We start from the raw sequence: 21,715 nt of genomic DNA on the forward strand, positions 1-21,715 counted from the left end.
ATATATATATATATATATATATATATATACTGTACAGTATTAAGCAGCACAGCTGTTTTCAACATTGATAATTATTAGAAAGGTAAAATATTTTCTTGGAATATTGCTAAATTTAATGCAAACCTTATCAGTGGTGACAATGTAAGTTTGGAATGCTAGACAATAAATGTTTTTGCAGATTTTGTATTATTTGCTTTTAATGCGTTTCTATTTTTCTCTGGTTCTCTGAGACATCCTCTCGTCTGTCCCTGTTGTCCTTGATAATGGGCACAATACTAATGTCTGTTTACACCCTCCACAGCTCTCGTCCAGGCCGCCCACCAAAGCGTTCCTATGGGGCCAGTGCACAAGAAAGCCCCAGAATCCTTCACCACAGAGCAAACAGCCTTCTGTCTCCAGCCCTGCTGTCACCCACAGGTAAACCCAACCGTACACGCACCCGGCTCGCTTTTCACCACGTTCAGTGCACTGTAAATTTAGATGAGCCTCAATTTACTCACTCACAGCCCCCTTCAACACATATGAAAAGTATATGCTTAAATCACTCCCTCCTCTGCTGTCCTTCTGCTCATCTTTCATTCTCTCTCCCTTTCTGCCGCTCTGTTCGGTCATCTTTCATGCACCTTCTTTTACGGGTGACAGTGATGAATGACACACCCCAGCGGGATCACTCATCCATCTGTTCATCCCTCTTTATTTCCCTCTTCCTCTCACTGGCCAAAAGCCTCACATTCCCCGTCCTCTCTTCTCAAATCTACTGTATCACATTGGGAAGGGTGGATGCTAAAAATGTGCTGAAATTCGCCCAAAGAAATGTCTCATTTCCGCCAGAATCAGGGGTGTAGCAGTCATTATACCTGGAGGGGACATGTCCTTCCCACTTTCAGACAGTTGTGGCTTATTTTCAGGAAGAAAAAAAAATGTATTCTAAAATTATAGAAAATCTGGAAAGTGTAATTTATATATTTTTTGGTCATTTAAAAAAGTAACTGCTGAATTGTAAAGGAATCCCACCTCAGATCCAAAGTACCTTGGCATTAATCACAATAAACATAGAATTTTTTAATCCTGCAGGTGGTTATACAAATAATTATGTGTCATATATATATGTATATGTATATATGAGTGTGTATATGTATATATTAGTGTGTGTATATATATATACACATGCATTAACATGATTTGTGCCACTGTTACATTTTATTTATTATTAAAATAAATATAATATTTTTAATAATATTTTAATAATTATTTAGATTTATTTTAGTATTGTTTTTGTTGTTGTTACAGGGTAAAGATCAGAAAATAATTAAATACCATTACACCACAGCAGTGTTTTTTAGTATTGTTTGTATACTATTATAGTATTTAATACTATTTTTAATGTTTGGATTTCATTTTTATATTTTTAGTTTTCATTTTAATTAAGTTATTTAGCTAGAAAAGTTTGTCATTTTATTACGTTTTTTTAATTTATTTAGTTTAAATTTGTTTTTGTTTTTTTTATTGGTCATTTTAGTACCTGACCTTATTTTATTTCAGTTAGTTTCAATTGACAAAAACAATTTTTAAAGCTGTATTTGTACTTTTAGTTAACAATAGCAAAACTGGCACCAGACCACATTATCTACACAGTATTTTTTCCCCTATAACTGAGTGGAATTATTTAGCTTGATGAGGCCAATACAAGTAAACAGTAAAATAATTAGCCTTATTCCACTGTGGTCAAAGTAATAGCACAAAAAGAACCCCCTTACAATCTCTCACACACACACACACACACACACACACACACACACACACACACACACACACACACACACACACACACACACACACACACACACACACACACACACACACACACACACACACACACACACACACACACACACACACACACACACACACATTGATGCACCTATTATTATGAAGACACTCCATAGGCGTAATGGTTTTTATACTGTACAAACTGTATATTCTGTCCCCTTTCACTAACCATACACCTAAACCTACCCATCACAGAAACATTAATTAATAAAACATGTTTAGTATGTTTTTTATGCCATTTTAATTATGAGGATTCAGGAAATGTCCCCACGTTTACTTAGTATTACCAGTGTAACACCCGTGTCATTGTACAAGTCTTTGTCCTCATAAATCATAAACAGTCACACACACAAAGTTGTGGGGTCACCATGGAGGATGCGCTAGACTGTGCAGTGATATTCTGCCATGTTTGAGCAGTTACCGTGGAGATGTCACTTACAGTCTTGGCATCGTCAAGTGCCAGATGTCAGGACTCGTTAGGAATGAGAGTAGGGCAGTTTGCTTTAATTTGCCAAGTGCTCAGTCATTGTTTAGAGCTATGACAGTAAGGTAAAAAAAAACATGGTGCCATCAATTGAGTGAATCAATGATTCTGTTCTAACAGCAAGATACAACAGGCCAGCAAACACAGTGGAGACATGACAGTATTTTGCTTTGCGTTTTGGTTTGCTTCCATATAAGAAAATCAGAAATGTATTTAATATCTCAATTAGGATGCTTCTCTGATTGTTTGCCTGAAAAAGAAAAAACAGAGTAATCTCTTATATGTTTCTTTAGAGCTTCAGAAGTGATCTCAACAATTTCTCAAACTGTGTTCAGGTTTGCCAAAAATACTGTGCAATCAAATGTTTGGAAGCTTGTTTCTGCCACATAATAAAATTGCAGAATCTTAATTCTGACTATTTTTTCTTGCAATTGCAAGTTTATATCTCACAATTCTGAGGGGATAAAAGTCAGAATTCTGAAATTTAAAAAAATCCCAATTACCTTGTGTATTTTTTTTATTCAGTGGCGGAAACAAGCTAATATTTCAATATGAAACATTAAAATATATATATATATATATATATATATATATATATATATATATATATATATATATATATATATATATATATATATATATATATATATATATTTATTGAATGACCAGCTATACTATATAGGCTAGTAATTGCCTCAAGATTTTCTTCTGGGATCTGAGGATGGATTTTGTTTCTGAAAGATTGGTAAGTAAAATTTGACTTTGACATTCATTTAAATCTTTTATTTTCATATTCTCTAATCTCCAACTAGTGCAAAATGGCCTCGTTGGCATGTTTTGGAATTTTTGGGATTGTTTATGACAGAATGACAGACAGCAGGGGGTTGTGCCAAACGAGTGAGGAGAGGAGAGGAGAAAATACAGTTTTTGATTTCCATATAATAGGTTAAAAGAAAACAGTCAATTTAACAAAATTAACATCTAACAAAAAAACAAAATTTCCTACTGTTATCGATGTTGAAAACAGTTTTTGTTGCTTAATATTTTTGTAGAACCTGCATAAATTTTTTTCATGATTCTTTGATTAATAGAATTAATGATCAAAAGAACAAAATTTATTTGAAATAGAAATCTTTTGTAACACTGTAAAAGTCTTTATTGATATTGATCAATTTAATACATACTTGATGAATAATGTATTCATTTATTTAAAAACAAAAATTGAGTACATGTACAAGTATATGCCGGCTAATCATTCTCTCACTGTCTGGAATATTTCACCCAAAAAATGAAAATTGTCGTTCCAAATTCTATGATTTTAAACATGAAAATCAAATGGAGATATTTAGCAGAATGTCCCAGCTGCTCTTTACCATAAATCAAAATTGACTGGTGAATTACATAATTGCAAAGCTCCAGAAAATGACAAAAAGTACCATAAAACTTAAAAAAAAAAGTATGATCTGAACTATTCTCATGGTGTGTGGCTGTGACCTCTGGTGCACCATTAGAGTTTAAGGAATAGAATTCCTCCCTCAGGACAGTCTCACTTCACATGAACGAGCGGTTTCCTTCTTGTCAAACAGCTTACGTAACTCAACTCAAGTCTCTGAAGATTATTTTCCCGTTAGCCCACAGTGAAGATCATGCAACAGTCAGCGTTTACATAGAGATATTGAAGTCACGATTAGCCAAGCAGTCAATGCTCTCCTAAGGGAATATGCCGGTCTGTACTTGTGTCCATGTGCACGTTAATGGTCCATTGTTTTTCTCCTTCTCGGCAGTCAGCATCACCTGCACTTTTCTTTTCCTTTGTCACAATCGTGACCTTGTCAAATGCAATACACACGCTCACCCGAACACATATGCAAAAATATACAGGCACACACACACACACACCATCACATGCAGAGTGGACATCTTTAGAGTTGCAGGGCCGCCGCGTGTTGAAAAATCTGAACTATAATGAGAGAGGCAGCAATTCTAACATCAATCACTTGTCCAGAGCATTGACCGTCTGTCACTAATCAATACTTTTTTTTTTTATGGTATCCAGGGTAACCAAGGCCAGAGCTCTCAGGCTGGCTAATTGCTGGTAGTAGGAGGAGTTCAAAGTGATTGATTGGCAGATGGCTATTTCTTGGACGACTTCCATGATACGCTCTCTGTCCAGCTAACAGAGAGTTATTTCGGGTCCCTTATCGCACTGCGACCCTCCAGTTGCTCTGAATAAAACTCTGCTGATGACAACATCCGTTCACTGTCAACTAAGGAATTTATTGCTGTAATTTTGAGTCTAATGTGCTTCATAAATAGCACATCTCTATAGCAGCCTGAAACCAGTATATTAAGATATTCAAGACCAAAAAGAGAAGCATATTTTTTTAAACTTTTAAATAGCAGTATATCAGACACTGAAGACTGGAGTAAGGATGCTGAAAATTCAGCTTTACAATCACAGGAATAAATTACATTTTAATATATATTAAAACAGAAAAAAGTTATTTTAAATTGTAATAATATTTCACAATATTACTGTTTTTACTGCATTTTTTTTATCAAATAAATGCAACCTCGGTTAGCATAAAAGACTTCTTTCAAAAACATAAAAAAATCTTCATTATTACAAACTTTTGACCAGTAGTGTATATACAGTATAAAATAGAAGCTTAGAGTATGTTGTCTTATTGCATTTTTGTAGCATTTAATTGTAGAAAATCTTGGCAAATCTGAGCTCAGTTTGAGATATTGTTTAGATCTCAGCTGAAACTGTTCTGAAGACACATGTGAGTTTACTCTCACATGAAGCAGAAGTGCCTCCATTCGATTACATCATTGCTGCGTGGGAGAAACAAGTGAGATGTGAGTGTTTTATGTACTCAGTTATTCGTGATGTTATTGTATTGCAGGTCTAACAACAATGGCTGAAGCTTTGAAGATACAGAAGATGAAGATGATGATGACTCTACACAAGGCCCATAATGGCTTAGAATTTGATTCAGATGAGCTCAACTCTAATACAGATACAGGTATGGTGTGTGCGTTGTCACTATTTGTTTGTTAAAGTGTTGTGTAAAAGGCAGCTTGTTTAAAGTGCAATCTGTAGATGTGCCAGACAGATGGCCTTGCAATAGTAACCTGGGTCTTTTGGTTGAGATGAGCCCCATCACAGAGCTCGCTCAAGGGGCCCATGTTGCAGGGCTGTGCTTGGTTTACAGAGACTAATGGTGACATTAATGACTGCTGCCTGACTGTGCATTTAGAGAAGACCAACAACGGACAGGAGAATAGTTAATCGTACACCAGCCTTAGAGATGAAACAAGACATTTGGTGCAGAGGTGCTTGTGTTTGTGCGTAATATGCTGTGTTATATATGCACAATATTTGTGTGTTTCTATGCATAAGAAGATACATCATTTGTGGTTTTATGATTTTTATATTGATTTTTAATTTGATTTAAACTAGATCTAATAATACACATTTATTTTTATTTAATTATATTTGTTTTGTCTAAATATATTTATATCCATATTTCTCACCCGTCTGATGTGGTATAATACAATTTTAGTATTGTAATATTATACAATTAGTATTGTATAAAATGAGACTTCATTTTGTTTCAGGATTCTATGATGACTAAAAAGTTCAAAAGAACAGCATTTACTTGAAATAGAACACTTTTGATCAATTTAATGCATTTTTGCTGGATTTAAAAAAAAATATCTCACTGACACCAGTGTTTGGATGGTAGTTTGTGTATATTAGAGGAATATTGCAATTTTTTAGTGTTTGCATTAAGCAAGACTTGCTAGACAGATTTGCAGGCATCACATGAAATCTTTAGTCTTCAAACACAGCTAACTGTGGCTAAAACTAACACAGATAATGTGAACTTCAAAGGCCACTCTCACAAGTGTTTAGGAGGAAGAGAGCGCAGCTTTCCTAGTGAGAACAGCTGTGGACAAGCAGAATTTAGGAGAGAAGAAAAAAAAAGGCCTTCATCAGAAAGATGGAATGCAGTCAAGGAAAATCAGCATCAAGGATGACATCAGAAGAGAAGAGAGAGACAGTGAGAGATACTTTTTTCCCCCTGCGTTGACAAGTTGAAAGAAAAATTCCATGCATTATTTAACAAGATGGCCGAAACCTGTCATACGGGTGATTGCCTGCGTTAACAGAAACAGGTGTGAGATGTGCGCACATACGGGTGTACGTTAGCACACGTGTGCTTGTTTTTACGTCCGCGTGCGCTTAGCAGGGAAGTCGTGTCTAGTGTACGCACACATTATCTGTTTGCCCATCTTTCCCTGCAAGCATATGGTCAGCATTTTTGGATCTTCACCCGTCCACCCCCTTTCTCTCTCTCTCATCTTGTCTGTTTGAAGTTGCCCTCGTTTTTTTTTTTAGGATGCTGTTTAAATCAGTAGTTTTTTTGCGCAGGCAATGTTTGTGTGTGTGTTTTGGTGACAGCAATCATGTAGAGACACACAAATCTGTTCTAGTTGACTTTTAAAGCATTTCTCACTTGATCAAACAGTCTAGACAAGCTGACCATCTGGTGTTTATTAATTACTAGGATACTAATTACTATAATTAATTACTGGCCAAAATAACTCCAAAGTGAGAAATAGCCATTTTTGTGAGAAAATTTGACCTTGTTTTGACCTTGTCATTGAGGCTCTTTTTCCCCTCATTAAGTGGTAGAACGTGCCGGTCGCGACATTTCTGCGAAGTGATATCATGTATCATCCTATGTTGCTGTAATAACTTTAATAGTAATTTGTGCGCCGAGTGGGTTCCAAACATGGCACACGGCCTTCTTTTAATGGAAATCTATGGGATTTGTGGCCTGTTTCATCATCCACCAGGTTAAAATAATCTGTCTATCTTGAATAACATGCACTTATGAATCACAATAAGGCCAGGAATGTTTATTAAAAAGTTTATATTGTCTTTTTTATTAAGAAACCTTTTATTTCATGGTGACTATTTCTAGACAGATCTGCCATCATATTTCTTACACCATCCTTTCAAAACGTCAGTAATCTAAACCAAAGCTGTTCTAGACATCCACCCAAAGCTGAAAGCTGTTTCTATTTGAGTACTTGACACAAGAGAATATACCGTATGCACGTGTGTGTGTACGTGTACGTGTGCATGTTTGTGTTAGTTTTAGTGTTTGGCAGCACAGCTGCAGCTCTTGTCTGATTGCTCCTGCTTTCCCTCCTCATCCATCTTCATATGTCTGATTACAGTGAATTTGCACCCTCTCACTTACGTTAGAACAGTCCTACAAGATATGTGAGCGTGTGTTGACACTAGTCTTGAGTTCCACGGACGTGCAGATCGTCGCACAGATGGCCGCTCTATTGTACGGTATTTATGTCATGGTGAAGGGCCCAGGTTGCGAAGCTGTCGTGGTGTTGTAATGCAACTGCAGTGTTGTGTTGTGGTGTAATGAGAGAGCTTATTGTTTTTAATCAGGTTATTTTTGTGCGGTCGTGTGAAGACCTTATTGGCTGGAGTATGTGAAAGTCTTAAGGGGACCGACTTCATCCTGCGTTATCATTGATTCCTTTGCCACAATCTGCCACCTAAACACCATCTGCTCTCATGGCACTGACATGAATGCTGATGATAGATTATTTCAGTTCATTGTTACTGCTGGTCCCTGGGCAACATACTATTTATTATTTCTTTATTCACTAAAAATAACATAATATGCACATCTTATAGTATTCTGATCACTTTTTGGGGGGATAACTTTTTTTAACTAAGTTTATCTAATGTATTTCGTATGGTTAAATGTGCACTTAAAGTTCTCCTAAAGCAATGAATAGTACAAATTCCAGTAATATTAGTCACTATCTTGCAGTTATTTTTGGTTTCAAAGTGCGATTAGGCTGTAAAAATAAAATGAATAGGGTATTTCTATAATGACATTACATCCACACCAGTAGGTGTCAGTATAAAGTCTAATGAAACAGTGACTTTAATAAGAACTACTTCTGAATTCTAGTATCTGCTTAGTATATGTATGTGTATATATTTTGTGGATTTGACTATTTCATACTCTTTTGTAATTAAACAGGATGTAGCGCATTGTCATGGGAGAGAGAGAAACATTCATCACCTGCTTCAGAGAAAACACAGCACAGCTTGAACAACTCTCAGCTCAACTCTCTCCAACACACCCATCTACTGGCCAACAGTGAGTATTAACCATTCACTTGCACACCCTGATGTGTTTAAAGGGGTAATTCAACCCAAAACAAAAATTCTGTCAGTATTTTCTTACCCTCATGTCGTTCCAAAACTAGGACTTTTTCTATGTTCAATTAATGGGAAGCTTTCAAGCTTAAAGTGACATGTGAAGCCCAAGTATGGTAACCAATACTCAGAATTTGTCCTCTTAACCCATCTAATATAGTTAACCCATATAATTCATCTTTGCTACAGCTACAAAATTGACTTTCTCTTTGTATTTTGTTGTTTGATTAAAGCCGGGTTCACACTGGGTGATTTTGGCCGTCTGAGACTAATTTTGAGAATACTAAAAGATTCCTCTGATCCTGTTCCAAAATCTGAAGTCTTTGAACGCTAGTTGGGCATGTTCGCCAATTAATGACCATTGCGATAAAATTGCCACAAAATTCTGGCAGTGTCAGAAGATTTGACACACAATGCTGCAGTGTGGCTTCTCCTAAGACAACCGTCAAATGAAAAACCAATAGGAGCGCAGAACCTGATGACACATTTAGCGAGACAACAACAAACCTCACTTGCTGTTTTTGAGAAGACATGATCAAAATTAACGCTAGAGACTGTTTTTGTTTGCTAGCAACCATTTATATCCCGCATGTAAATGCAGCTCACAGTCACTGAACGTGTCACGGATTGATGATGTAAAGCTCGGATAAGTCTTCTTTTTAAATGACTCGGATGAGTCTCGGATGAGTCTCTTTTGATTATGATTTCACTTTTTTAACTTTAGTTAGTGTGTAATGTTGCTGTTTGAGCATAAACAACATCTGCAAAGTCACAACGCTCAAACCCCGCCCCCGGGAACGCGATTTATCATGACAGAATATGCTAATCAATGACTAGAAGATAACTACACATAAGCTACATAAATTCATCAACTAACCATTCAGAAATGTTGTCTATATGTTGTCACTTATTCTTCTTGAGTCTCTCCATCTTTGCCCGACTCTGGTTTGAACATAAAAGGCTAAAAGTTTTTAACATTTTTAGGACACAAGCTGTTGTAGCTCCGCCCTCTGTGCCGGGAGCAGCAGCTCATTTGTATTTAAAGGGACAGGCACAAAAACTGCAGTTTTGCTCACCCTCAAAAAGTGACAATTTTAACATGTTATATAAAAATATCTGTGGGGTAAAATATCTTTTGAGCTAAAACTTCACATACACACTCTGAGGACATCAGAGACTTATTTTACATCTTGTGAAAAGGGCATTATACCACCGCTTTAACACGTCTTGACTGTCGTACGGTCTGACAAACTGAGATCCCAGAGTGTGACGTGGCTTACAGCGAGGATCATGTTCATACAGTCTGACAAGTAACAGTCGTAAAGGACTATTATAAATCGTACAGTGTGCACCCGGCTTAAAATTAATGACACAGACAGCAGCAGGACTATTAGGCTTTTGTCACTTTAAGACTGAATGCACGGATCCAATATAATGATACGCATCTGTTTTCTTTCTCAATTGTTTGTTTACATAAGCCATAAGCAACTGTTTTTAAGAAGATACTCGACGAGACAGGCATTTTGACGTTCAAGCACGAATAAATGTGAAAGAGAATGGAGTTCAGTGCTCCGAATTGAGTTCTTTCGCACCTTCTTGCGCTCGAATGTTTAAACTGACAGTAGCTAAAAATGATAAACTTTCACTCTATCACGGATAAACTTTGCAATTAATCCGAGAATCACGAGCGTTTCGAACCGTGCTACCTGGTCCGTACAGATCAACTACGATCCCGATACTTGACATCGCTCATCCTGTGATGTGCCTATCGCAGATGCGCACATCGCGATATCGATGTTAAAAAGGTATATCGTGCAGCCCTAAAAAGCATAATAAAAGTAGTCCATATGATTAAATTCCAAGTCTAATCTGAAGACATTCAATAGATTTGTGTGATAAGCAGACCTAAATTTATGTAGTTATTCCATGATTCTTTCTTCTTTGCATAGGACTGGACCTGCCCTTCATGATGATGCCCCATCCCCTGCTTCCTGTTGGACTTCCTCCCGCCTCTGTTGCCATGGCTATGAACCAGATGAACCACCTTAATACAATTGCCAACATGGTTGCCAGTGCACAGGTGCACAGCCCCGTCTCCAGGCCGACATCTGCCATCAAGGTAGGACATGCTGTACACACCAGACACTAAAACACACACACATATACTCCAAGAGCTCTTTTGCTGCAAGGTCATCAGGGAATGTTCACACAGTTCTCGCTTGAGTTTATTTATTTTGAGTCACTTGAAGCAATTTGCAGCTTGGACTAAAGGGGTCCAAACTGCTTTAGGAACTTGTGTTGTGTTGCCAAACACATCTTGACTATTAAACTAGCTTCACCACAAAGCTGTATCTGGGAAAAAAGGTTTTATTTTATCACACCTTTACGATGATATGAACCTCAAGCCAATCTGACTCTCTGATGGATTTCAGACAAACTGGGCTGATGAAGATGTGCTGTCATGTAGGGAGAATTTCTATGGGTGTACAATTGTTTACAGGACTGAACTTTTTTTTTTTTTTTTCAGCAAGAGTGTTTTGAAGAGAGTCCCTCTTTGACACCATCCGTTGAGGGAATTGTTCCTCAGAAAACTGAGCCCTCACCTCAACTAAGCAGTTCATTTCCCAGCAGCCCCACACACCCTTACACACACTCTCCTAAAAAAACAGGTGAGTTATTCAGTATGGCTGTCAAATGAATTAATGATATGCTGAGTAATTAATTGTATTTATTATAATTGATCAAACTATCCATCAATATTTGCTGAGTAAATCCCTCAAATGCACAAACACTACCGTTCAAAAGTTGGGGTTGAGTAAATTTTTTGAAGGAAATATGCTTTTATTCAGCAAGTATGCATTAAATGTATCAAAAGTGAGAGTAAATACATTTGTGATGTTGCAAAAGTTTTCTATTTCAAAGAAATGCTGTTCTTTTGAACTTTCTATTCATCAAAGGATCTTGAAAAATAATCATAAATGTTTCTTGATCACCAAATGTACATATTAGAATGATTTCTGAAGGATCATGTGACACTGAAGACTGATGCCACTGAACATTCAGCTTTGCCATCACAGGAATAAATTCCATTTTAAAATATATTAAAATAGAAAACAGTTCTTTTAAATTGTAATGTTATTTCACAACACTACTGTTTTTACTGTGTTTTTGATCAAATAAATGGAGCCTTGGTGAGCATAAGAGACTTCTTTCAAAAACACAAACATTTGAATAATAGTGTAACTTAAAGACATTATTGTGCCATACGAGTAAACAATTGAAAGGACAATAGAGGCAGTAGCATTAGAAGCAATCACAGTGAAACGTTAATTTCATAAGCCTATCACTGGCCTATAGTCCACTTAGAAGATCTTAGTAACTGTACAGAAGTGTACAAAAAAAACCCAGTAAGAATCCTGTAGCAACTGCATGGCAATATGATAAAAAACCACTCAGGACACCTTAGCAAATGCAAATCAGTGCCCTGGGCTGGCAACCATCAACAACACCCTAGCATAGTACCATATATATATATATATATATTATTTTATTTTTTTTGCCCAGAAAATGTAAAAATGTAGTTTCTGAATGTTAGTGGATTTATGGAGACCCAGTTATTGTGGTTAGCATCTTCATCTTGAAGTTTGATATTACTGTTGTTTCATAATATCTTGCGTATAATGTCCATAGTAAACAACATTATATGATTTACATTGAGAGAAAAAAGATGTTACTGTAAACTAATCAACAAGCCTTGCAACAATTCTGGTGCGCACACAATAACAGCACAAAGCAATATGTGTTTGTAATAGTCTGTGCTACTCGGAAACTTCTTGTTTCATTTATCTACTGTCTTTTTGTATTTCTTTCTCTCTCTGCAGCATATGACGTTCATGATGAACAAAGGGAGATAGACTCAGCTCTGCATATGAACAGACTTTCCAACAACAGGGGTGCATTTTCTCAACATAAACAATATTTCATTTAAAATAACAAAATTTCACATAACATTACATAAAAGCCTCTGACCTCCTCTGCTCTCATTATAGTTCAATTATTACACAGAGCCTTTATATTGCATTTAGTTGGGTGATGTAATGGTATATTGTTGGTTGTAAGGGATATTCTAGGTTCTATACACAAGTAATCTCAAAACAATTAAAATAATATGCTCATGCCTTACTACATATCATCCTGTACTGGAAAATATTTAAAAAGCATAAACCTACAGACATATACACTATAGGATCATGTGACACTGAAGACTGGAGTAATGATACTGAAAATTCAGCTTTGCCATCACAGGAATAAATTACATTTTAAATTATATTAAAATGAATAAGTATAATATAGTATTTTAGAATATTACAGTTTTTACTGTATTTTTGATTGAATGCAGCCTTGGTGAGCACAAGAGAAATCATTTAAAAACATTTTTGATATTAAAAACATTTTAAAAAATCTTACCGACCCCAAACTTTTTTGGTCAGTTTTATTATTAATTTAAATATATCTAGTTTTTATTAATTTTTATTTCAGGTTTGATTCAAGTTACATTTGCCTTGGCAGCTAGCTGAAATAAAAGTTTGAAAATTAGAATTTTTATTTATTTTTTTATTTAGTTGTAGTTAACTATAATAACCCAGAGTAAATGCTGACAGTATTAAATTAAAGGCTAAACTATGCCTTTATCAGTCAGCCGATCAGTCGAATTATTTTCTTTGTGTTTATTATTTTGCAGTTGAGCAGAATACAGTGAAGCCAAAATTATTTGAGAATATCCCAGCTCAGACGTTTCCCTCGGGCTTCCCTGCTTCCCTCCTTTTCACAGACGGCCTCTCCTCCGTGGAGACGCTGCTCACTAATGTCCAGGTACAGCCATGAAGGAATACACGCACAGAGAGAGACACACACACACAAAACAATGTTCAACATCAATAACATGTGGACATGTGTTTCAGGGTCTGCTAAAGGTGGCTTTGGAGAACGCCCGTCTGCAGGAGAAACAGCTTCAGCAGGAGAGGCGAGAGCTCAAGATGGAGCTGTACAGAGAGAGAGAGATGAGAGAGAGTCTGGAGAGACAGCTCACCTCTGAGTTACGCAGTCGGGGTAGAGTGTTATGTTGTAATGCATGTATTGGAAAATTGAACAACCAGAGATCATCCGGTTCCATTGGATGTTTACACATGGAACTTTTCCTTTTCTCATCTAGCCACCATTCAGAGGCGTCTGAAGAAGGAGAAGAAGGCAAAGAGGAGGTTACAGGAGGCGCTGGAATATGAGTCCAAGCGGAGAGGGCAAATCGAGCAGGCCTTACAGCAGGCCACCTCATCAGACCCTCTCACACACGGTGAGACACACTCACACACACTCAGTGACTTTCATTCAGGCCGATAGTCTTTCAGCAGGCTTTGTCAGCTGTCGCTGTCTGTTAACACAGATCCAATCAGTCTGGACATGGAGACGGAGCGCTGCAGAAGCCCAGAGGACAACTGCTTGTTACAGGGTATTGAATGGAACTGGCCCCTTTTCATATGTGTTTCTTATTGCAGAACGACATATTTTTATAATATTTTAATAAATATATAGTACAAAAGTTTGGGGTTCAAAAATGTTTGCTTGTGCTCACCAAGGTTGCATTTATTTGATTAAAAAATCAGTAAAAAAAACTGTAATTTTGTGAAATATTAATACAATTTAAAATAACTGTTTTCCATTTTAATATATTTTAAAATGTAAGACATTTCTGTGATAGCAAAGCTGATTTTCCATCATCATTTCTCCAGTCTTCAGGCTCACGTGATCCTTTAGAAATCATTCTAATATGCTGATTATCAATGTTTAAAACAGTTGCGCTGCTTAACATTTTCCAGGATTATTTGATGAATAGAAAGTTCAAAAGAACAGCATTTCTTTAAAATAGAATTAGTTTACAACTATGTCAGTCTTTAGTCACTTTTAATTCATCCTTGCTGAATAACAGTATTCATTTCTTAAAAATAAATTTCAAAAAACGTTTGAACGGTGATGTACATTTTAATGATAAATATGAGCATTCCCCGTATTGACTTTGAAGATAGTGCTAAAATATTTAGTATTTAGATTTTTCCTAGTACAAAAAAACATGGTTATCAACTCACTCCTGTATACAGTGTGTATCTATACGGACGTGCACAGTTTCAGCTGTGGCTTATTCAGATTTGTTGTTTTGACCTCACTTCCCCTTCCCATCAGTCTTTCTCAGCAACACCGTGTGTCACTCGCCCGTGTCCTCCAAACAGATGAGATCATCGGCTCCCTCTGTCTCAGAGCGAAACCATTAGCAAATAAACACATAGATGAATCAAAAGACTGGGGACTAATTGCAAGTTTCCTGTGTAAGCAAAGCCTCACCGCATGAATATTCCAGTGCCGCCCTTCCACCCGTTTATCTGTTTCTGCAGCTGGCCGTTCTCGTTCTCTCCCCCTCTGTGAGACAGCTAAAGCTACATGATAAATTACTTGAATTACACCTCTTGTTAATTTTATTAAAATGGCTCCCTAATGCCGAGAAAATCTGCTACACGTTGGCACAGCACTGGACTGGAGGAGGTGTTCATTTACTGTCTAATGTCTTTTTACATGATGTGCAAAAATGGTCTATTTTAGAGTAAAAGGCCATTTGAAATTGTATATAATATTTCAGAAATACAAGTAAATATTTTATTTTTATTAATTACATTTTTTGTTATTTTTATAATTACATTTGAGTTGTGTTTTAAGCATGTCGGTCATTAGGCCCACCTTAAATTAACTTAAATAAAATTAAGAATTAACATAATGTAACTGAAAAAAATAAATGAACTGAGATATGAACTACGACAACAAAAAACATGCACTACCATTCAAAAGTATGTTTTGAAAGAAGTCAATTCTGCTCACTAAGGATACATTTATTTGATTAAAAAATACAATAAAAACAGTAATATTGTGAAATATTATTACAATTTTTATTTTAATAAATCTAAAATAATTAAGGCAGTTAAGGCAAATTCATTCAAATTCATCATTACTCCAGTCTTCAGTGTCACATGATCCTTCTGAAATCATTCTAATATGCTGATTTAGTGCTCAAGAAACATTTCTGATTATAAACGTTGAAAATAGTTGTGCTGCTTAATAATTATGTGGAAAACAGGATTCATTTTTTCAGGATTCTTTGATGCATAGAAAGTTCAAAAGAACAGGACTTATTTGAAATAAAAATCTTTTGTAACATTAGAAATGTCTTTACTCTCACTTTTGATCAATTTAATGTGTCCTTACTGAACAAAACGTATTATTATTATTATATTATTTAAGTTTAACTAATAAATAATCATTAAATAATATTGAAACAGCAAACACTTTTTGTGGTTTCAGTCTCTCCCCATTACAAATACATAAGAAGAACATAGAAAGCATATTTGTTTTCCAGACTGCTGTGATTTACAAGTTAAACCTGTGGTTTAGTACTCTCAAACCTTCCTCTTGATGTCTCTTTTTTACAGAAAGCAGAACATACACAAAAAACCCAATAATGTACTAAGAGGAGGTGAACTACCAACGAGAGGCCGAGGATGTTCTCCACATCACGGATCATCCCTACACAAAAAACAATCAACTTCCCGAATGCAGTTTCCGGGGAAGAGAGGACTTCAAGGTTTTACATAATGAACTACGTTGGAGAAGGTCTGAAGATTTGACCCACTCGATTGCTCCATCCACTCTTATTCCCATCCTCACAACATTCCAGATTCCTCAACTGTTGTTTTATACATATATTGTGCTTAATTCCCCGTTTAAGCTCTGTGGAGACGGTTGACGTCCTGTTACTTGTTTTGAAGCCGTGACATTATCCCTTTAGGACAGAGACCTTCAGTCTAATGCCCTCAGGATGGGCTGATGTAAAAAAAACATGAGGGAATGAGAAGGAAAAGAGATGAATCTGGCTTGTTTCATTCTTGTTGAAAGACTCTGAAGAGTGTGGAATGTTACATTGTGTTGCTTTTCTCTTGTTTGTCCATCTTCTTGTTCTTCTGTCCATTTATCTCTCTTTTGTAGGCCAGTTTAGCTTCTTGATACTGTTTAAAATGTTCACCAGCTCTTCAGTTTGTGATAGTTTTCGCGTTAACTATTTGATTGGCTTTCAGTCAGAAGGAAAAGCTACTGAATGTGTTTATTCTGTATTTTGAATCTTTCCTAATGAGAAATACAGTATTACCACCATGTCATTCATTCAAAAGTCTCGAAACGTCTCCCTGAACGTTTTGCCCAGGTTTGTTGAAACCTGTGGTTCCCATGCATTTACAGAGATTTGATTCACTAACCATTTTAGCATAGGCTAAAACTAGACACCGCAGAGGATATTTGGCATTTTCCCCAACATTCAAATCTTTATTTAGTCTGAGTGTTGCTTAAAGAGGAAAACAGACTTCCCGCAGAACAGAAGTTCCCTGCTGCTGTTGTCAGGACGAGCCTTGAGCCATCATTCCTATAGGCATTTGAATGCTAAATGATGTCTTGAAAGGTGTAGATCGATGTCTGTCACCGTTTTGTGCACCAGAAAGAACCGACGACACAAATAAACAATGCGATGCTCATGTCACCGGTGTCACCTTGTCGTCAATAGCGTTCCTCATGAAGCAAAAGCCATCAAACAGTCCTATTGATTCAGGTCATGCAAATGAGACCCCATTAGTGCCTTTATTGACACATATCAAAGTCCTCATTAACATTCAGTTTGTGATCCGGCATTTCAGACACAAGCTAAAGTGTCATTAAAGTGTGTGTCCTGTACTCATGAGTCTAAAGGGACCCTTGAAAGCACCAATTTCCTTTTCCAAACAAGGATATCATGACTCAAAGTACAGTACTGCAACGTGGAGTTGTAATATTTTTCTTTTGCATACTTTAGGAATATCACCCGAGACCATAAATCTGTGGGGACCATAAATAGATTTGAAAACAATTTACTCTGATTTAGAATTGCACTCTAAAAATGGGAGATGACCATTTGGGAACGTGGGAAATGTTCGGTTTAAAAACTACAGCTAGCGAAAGATAGAGGCGGAAGATAAACATATGTGTTTAGGATACAGAAATGGCATGATTGTTTTGGGAGAAATATATCAGTACTGTTGCATTTATTTGTGTATTCAGTCAATTTCAGCATCGTGGAAAATATGTTATTTTAGTTATACACAAGTTTTGAGTCCCTATGTAGAAGGAAATTACATACAGGATATTGATCACTGACTAAGTAGGCTGGAAACAAAAAAATAAACAATAAAAACGAAACCTCATGTATGAAGAACATGGTCACTGAAAAAAAATGGCTTTGAAACTATTTTCACTCAGAAATTGCTAGAATAGTTTACAAATAAATACAAAGAAATGGCAAGTAACAGGTAATTAAATATGGAAATTTGAAGTAGTTGCATATTCTTGTAAAACGTACTCTGCTGTGTGAAAAAATGGTGTGGTTTTTTTTTCAAAGTTTTAACAAACCAATTTATGGCATTTATTATTTTCTTCAAAACAATTATCCAAGCTGTGGGGCGTTTTTCAATTCCCTCGAGCCAGATAAAAAACATGTGCCTGATAAGTCATATTGTTCCCAGGATGCACTGAGGGTGGCTGCTGTTTTCTCAGGGTGGTACGACTATGACTATAGATAGTCAGAGGCACTGATTAAACGATTTACCCATAATACTGCAAACAGAAACATGAGTTTATTTTGTTACTCATGAAAAAGGCAGCCCAGATATTATTTTTTATGCGATTTGAAGTTAGTTATAGAACCATTTCATGCACCACAGCCTTCAAATAAAGATAGACATTGTGAAGAAAGCACTTAAGTAAGACATGAAAAAATGTTTGTTTAACTAGATTAACCATATTAGGGCACACTGGGATGGAAAGGGAGGAGACGCTTTGAAAGGAAATTATTAAATCGTGATTAAGTCATTGAACCCTGAACAACTTTTCTCTTGACATCGAAAGAGAGCAGAGGATATTTTTCTTCATTTAAAGTGACCAACGTTCTAATCGTTTGACTTCCACCATATAGAAGAATGAGAATGTTTCTTTAAATGTATGACTGTGTTAATACAAGGAAAAAATAATTGATATATGTATAGACCTACACTATGTTGCAAAAGTTCTTTGAGATTTTTTAGTTCCTTATGCTCACCAAGGCTGCATTTTTGGGTTAAAAAATATAGTGAAATATGATTTAAAATAACTGTCATTTTTTAAAAACTTTTTATCATTAACTTTTTTTCTATTGTAATATATTATAAAATGTTATTTATTCATGTGATGGCAAAGCTGAATTTTAAGAATCTTCAGTGTCACATGATCCTTCAGAAATCATTCTAATATGCTGATTTGGTGTTCAAGTATGACATTTTTTTATTATTATCAATGTTGAAATGTTGTGCCGCTTGATAATTTTGTGAAAACCGATCATTTTTTTAGTGACTTTACTGTTATTTTTCATCAGTTTGATGCATCATGCTGAATAAAAGTATTAATAAAAAAAAACCCAATATATATATACCATTCAACAAAAAATAATCCATTAATACTATACTAAATTAATCCTGTATTTTTTAATTAATATATAGCCTACATAATTAATTAGCCTACTGTCCACACCCATATTATTAACAACTAATAATCTTCACTCCACCAACAGGGTTAAAAAAAAACAGGCCCAATTCTTTCAAATTAAATGTTAATCACCATGGTAAACTGGAAACCATGCAGGATATGATTTCACTGACAAAAACAAAATAAAAACAAAAAAAGGCCCACCGAAGAGATATTCATATTCTTGCTCACACATACTGTCTCTGGTGTAATATACAAGGTGATTGCAATGTAAAAGATCAATATTTCAATTTCAGACTGCATTTTTATTCTCAGAGATTAGAGAACAATCAAATACTAGATTTTCTCCATCTGCCGAAGGAAGAATCTCCCGGCCTTACTGATAGCAAAATGAAAAGGTTTTAGCCTGGGTGCAAGATGTTTGTTTTTGTGAATTATTCATTGAGATGTGTTTGTGCAAGTGAATAGCCATTTTCTCCAATACTGAAGGGCAAATAATACAGATTGCTCAAACATAACAGAAGGAATTTGACATTGAGAAGTGGAAATGCGGACAAAGGCTTCAGGGTCACTTACTGATAAACAGTCCTTGTAACAAACGGAGCGACACTGAAGCTTGTTTATTACAACAATTCTTACATCTGTCTTAAGAGATTTGATAGATTTGTAGGATGTTGATTGTACACATTTCTAAGAAAGGGGGAGGGGGAGGGGGAGGGTGGGCAAATCACCGGTAATATAAATCACCGGTAATATAAAATAATTTCCGTGTCTGTTGTTTTTGCTCAAGGTTAACTTTGCTACTAGAGCACAAGTTTATAACAAATAAGAAGGACAAAGCTACATTCCAAAGTCGGTATGTCAAACGGAAGTAACGATATTGTGACATATCCGAGTTAAAAGACTTCTCGAACAAGAACAAAATATTTTCTATTGATTTTGTCCATGTGAAAATAGATGGGATCGTTGTGGTTTGACAAGTTGTGATAGACACACACACGTTGGGTTTCCGTGTTTTATGGGGACTTTCGAGACAAAGCAAAGGATTTTTATACGGTACAAACTGTATGCACAAACACAACCCTCACAGAAAAGTTTCTGCATTTTTACATTTTCAAAAAAACATAATATAATTTTCCTCATGGGGGAGACAGGGATATCTTCAGGTCGGAGTAATGGGCGTGTCGAAAGGTGACTTCCTAAACAGAAACTGACCCCACATCCTGACAGACAGCTTTCGCGACCAATGATAAAGACCGTTCTACACGCGCCTACCTTTCGGCACGCCCATTAGTCCAATCTGCAGATACCCACACTTGGTGAAATATTCTGCTATTACTATACTTGAGGGACATTCGGTCCCCATAAAGTCGTAGGGAATACCATGATCTCTCTTCTCACACACTCGGACAAGACACACACTCGTTGAATGCGAACCTGATAGTTCTGTTACAACAAACCACAAGGAAACTATTCAGAATATCGTAGTAACACATTCCCACAAAACTATAAAAGCAAGGATTTGTTTTCTTCTTGGCGTTACCACCCCCTTGTGGTAAAGGCTGCAAACCAACTGCCTAAAACATTTTCTTCTGACATATTTAAATAATAATAATACTAAACTAATAATAATTCAACCCAACAGTTGCTTGTTGTTGGTTTCTTTTTTATTTATCAGTCATCTACAACTCAATGAGCTGGTCCCAAGAAATACAAACCGGCACATGTTCCTCCCGTTACAACATTTGCATATCCAGTTCAATCTCAGGTCAATAACTTTCATACAGTCCACATCGCACTCCAAACAACACTAATCTGAAGACATACAAACACCTGCAGGAGCTCACACACACACACACACACATATTCCTACATACATACATACAGCTTTTGGAAATAGCCTGATATCAGCCTGATATATAAACAGTTGAAGTAAACAATACCATACAGAAAAGTATTAAGAAAAAATTAGGTCAACCATTTCCTGTAAGTGACATCACATACACTGCAAACACAAAAACAAATATGGACAGATCAAGCAAAAATGGTACAACCATATTTGGATTTTAAAAACGAAAGAAAGAAAAAAGGCCCCTACTTTCTCAGGGTTACATCTGCATTACTGAAATGAGAGATGTGGGAAATTAAGAGGTGCCAAGTTCAGACTGTTCCATCTAAAAAATTTAATAATAAAAAAGGAAATTTTGGGGGAGAAAAATATACCATCACATTTTATGGACATGTTGAATCACAAAAAACAAAACATATTTGTTGCATCACACAAAATGTTTTCATAAAAATATTATCCTATACAAAAAAATAGTCAAATTTAACATTTTGCACCACCTAATCCTGGCTATTAATACTGAAAAAAGATCCAATAATGTATTTTCTTATTTGGAATCTAAAAGGGATCAACAATGATGAAAATTAATGGCAAGTAAAAGTAACAGTGGTTAAAAGACTAAATTGATAACCTATAAGCTAAACTAAAT

At 35.9% G+C, this 21,715-nt stretch overlaps 1 protein-coding gene across 1 annotated transcript; it reads left to right on the plus strand.

Annotated features, from left to right (window-relative positions):
- Nucleotides 1-301: 301 nt before the first annotated feature.
- LOC130097606 (dachshund homolog 2-like) lies at nucleotides 302-16,676 on the plus strand (the record flags this gene model as incomplete). Its single annotated transcript, XM_056264522.1, has 11 exons — nucleotides 302-417; nucleotides 5,224-5,343; nucleotides 8,407-8,526; nucleotides 10,535-10,704; nucleotides 11,113-11,254; nucleotides 12,467-12,538; nucleotides 13,327-13,457; nucleotides 13,547-13,694; nucleotides 13,798-13,935; nucleotides 14,026-14,091; nucleotides 16,115-16,676. Coding segments are annotated over 11 exons (1,261 nt in total), but the record flags the coding sequence as incomplete, so codon positions are not given.
- Between the last annotated feature and the right edge of the window lie 5,039 nt (nucleotides 16,677-21,715).

Source organism: Rhinichthys klamathensis, unplaced genomic scaffold, assembly GCF_029890125.1.
Source record: "Rhinichthys klamathensis goyatoka isolate OS25496 unplaced genomic scaffold, OSU_Roscu_1.1 h1tg000222l_1, whole genome shotgun sequence".
Classification (NCBI taxonomy): Eukaryota; Metazoa; Chordata; class Actinopteri; order Cypriniformes; family Leuciscidae; genus Rhinichthys; species Rhinichthys klamathensis.